The sequence below is a fragment of the Aplysia californica genome, unplaced genomic scaffold, assembly GCF_000002075.1.
Source record: "Aplysia californica isolate F4 #8 unplaced genomic scaffold, AplCal3.0 scaffold00400, whole genome shotgun sequence".
NCBI classification, from domain to species: domain Eukaryota; kingdom Metazoa; phylum Mollusca; class Gastropoda; order Aplysiida; family Aplysiidae; genus Aplysia; species Aplysia californica.
In genome coordinates, this window is record NW_004797670.1 from 208560 (window position 1) to 209853 (window position 1294).

Genomic DNA, 1294 nt, shown 5'->3' on the forward strand with positions numbered 1-1294 from the left:
GAGAGAGAGAGAGAGAGAGAGAGAGAGAGATTGAGAGAAAGACAGAAAGAGGCACATGTCCAGGCATACCCATACAGAGGTACCCATAGACCAAAAGGAGGCTTGGAAGGTGGAGGTGTGTGTGTGTGTCTGTGTGTGCTTGTGTGTGTGTGGGGGTGCCCGCGCGCGATTTTGATTGTATGTGTTAATGTGAATGAGTCTTGCAAAGACTATTGTTGAGGGGAAACAACTACGTGTTATGCCGGCGAAATAGTAAAACATGATTCTTTCCCTTTACGCCATTTATTTGTTTGCAAAAGATTAGCTTTCTTCACGTTTTTACTTTTACTTTTATCATTGCAATTGCAAGTTTTCCATAGACAGGAACCGAATAAAACACAAGTGTTTAATCTCTGTCTAAGAATGGACAGAAAAGGTTAAAAGGAGATTTACCTACTGTTATTCTTTGCTCTTTACCTTTTATATCCGCCTGCACCACACGGTGTCGAGAGGATTTTTCTGGTCTTATTCTTCCACTTAAGTCGGTCAAAAAGAAGCTAGCCGGACTTATAATCTTTGCTGGTTTTAATTCTTTACCTGTACAATGAACATTGACTATCTATTTCATTGTGTTTCTGGGGGGACATTGCAGTCATGTATGAAGTGTTGTGTACGGTGTTGCAGTTAGGCACTTCCCCGTAGCACGTAGGAGACCCAAGCTCGATGTCCGAGTAGGGAGAATAAAATTTCTTTTTTATATCTAGATCTAGTATCTCGGTATTTCTGCTGTGATATTGTATCCCTCTCCGCTCGCAGGTTGCTAATGGCCGGAAGAGTCGAAGTCGACCTCCTAAACTATCTAAAATTGGGTCGATAAGAGAGTAAAACGCGTGCATACAAAGTATTGTGTAATATTTCTTGTTTGAGATTACAGAATGTAGCTGTTTATAGCGGAACCTTTTTTGTTTTTTGTTTTTAATTCTTTGATTCTTTTCTGTTGCAGGAAGAAAAAACTGATCATAGAAGGGTAAGTGTTTAAGACAAAGTAGATACACAATTTTCACACTCTAGAAACCGCCGATTTTGCTCATGATATTTTGGAAGGCAAAATTCGGCAATGTGAATTTCTAAAGGAACAAATTCTGAATTATCTGAAGATCAAAGTTTAAAGCTGCTCTTGAAAAGCTTCTTCGTATAGAAGCTTGAAACAGTTCTGAAGATACTATACAAACACACAGACACACACTCAAGCACAAATACCTACACTTACTCTCAGACACACACACACACACACACACACACACACAGAGAGAGA

General features: G+C 39.6%; 1 protein-coding gene across 1 annotated transcript in view; it reads left to right on the forward strand.

Moving 5' to 3' along the window:
• The window catches only part of LOC101863920 (doublecortin domain-containing protein 2), a gene marked incomplete in the record, with an annotated part of 83085 nt that overhangs the window by 55426 nt on the left and 26365 nt on the right, over window positions 1-1294 (forward strand). Inside the window, 1 exon segment of the mRNA XM_035971228.1 lies at window positions 983-1006. Within this exon segment, the coding sequence (XP_035827121.1) occupies window positions 983-1006 (24 nt within the window).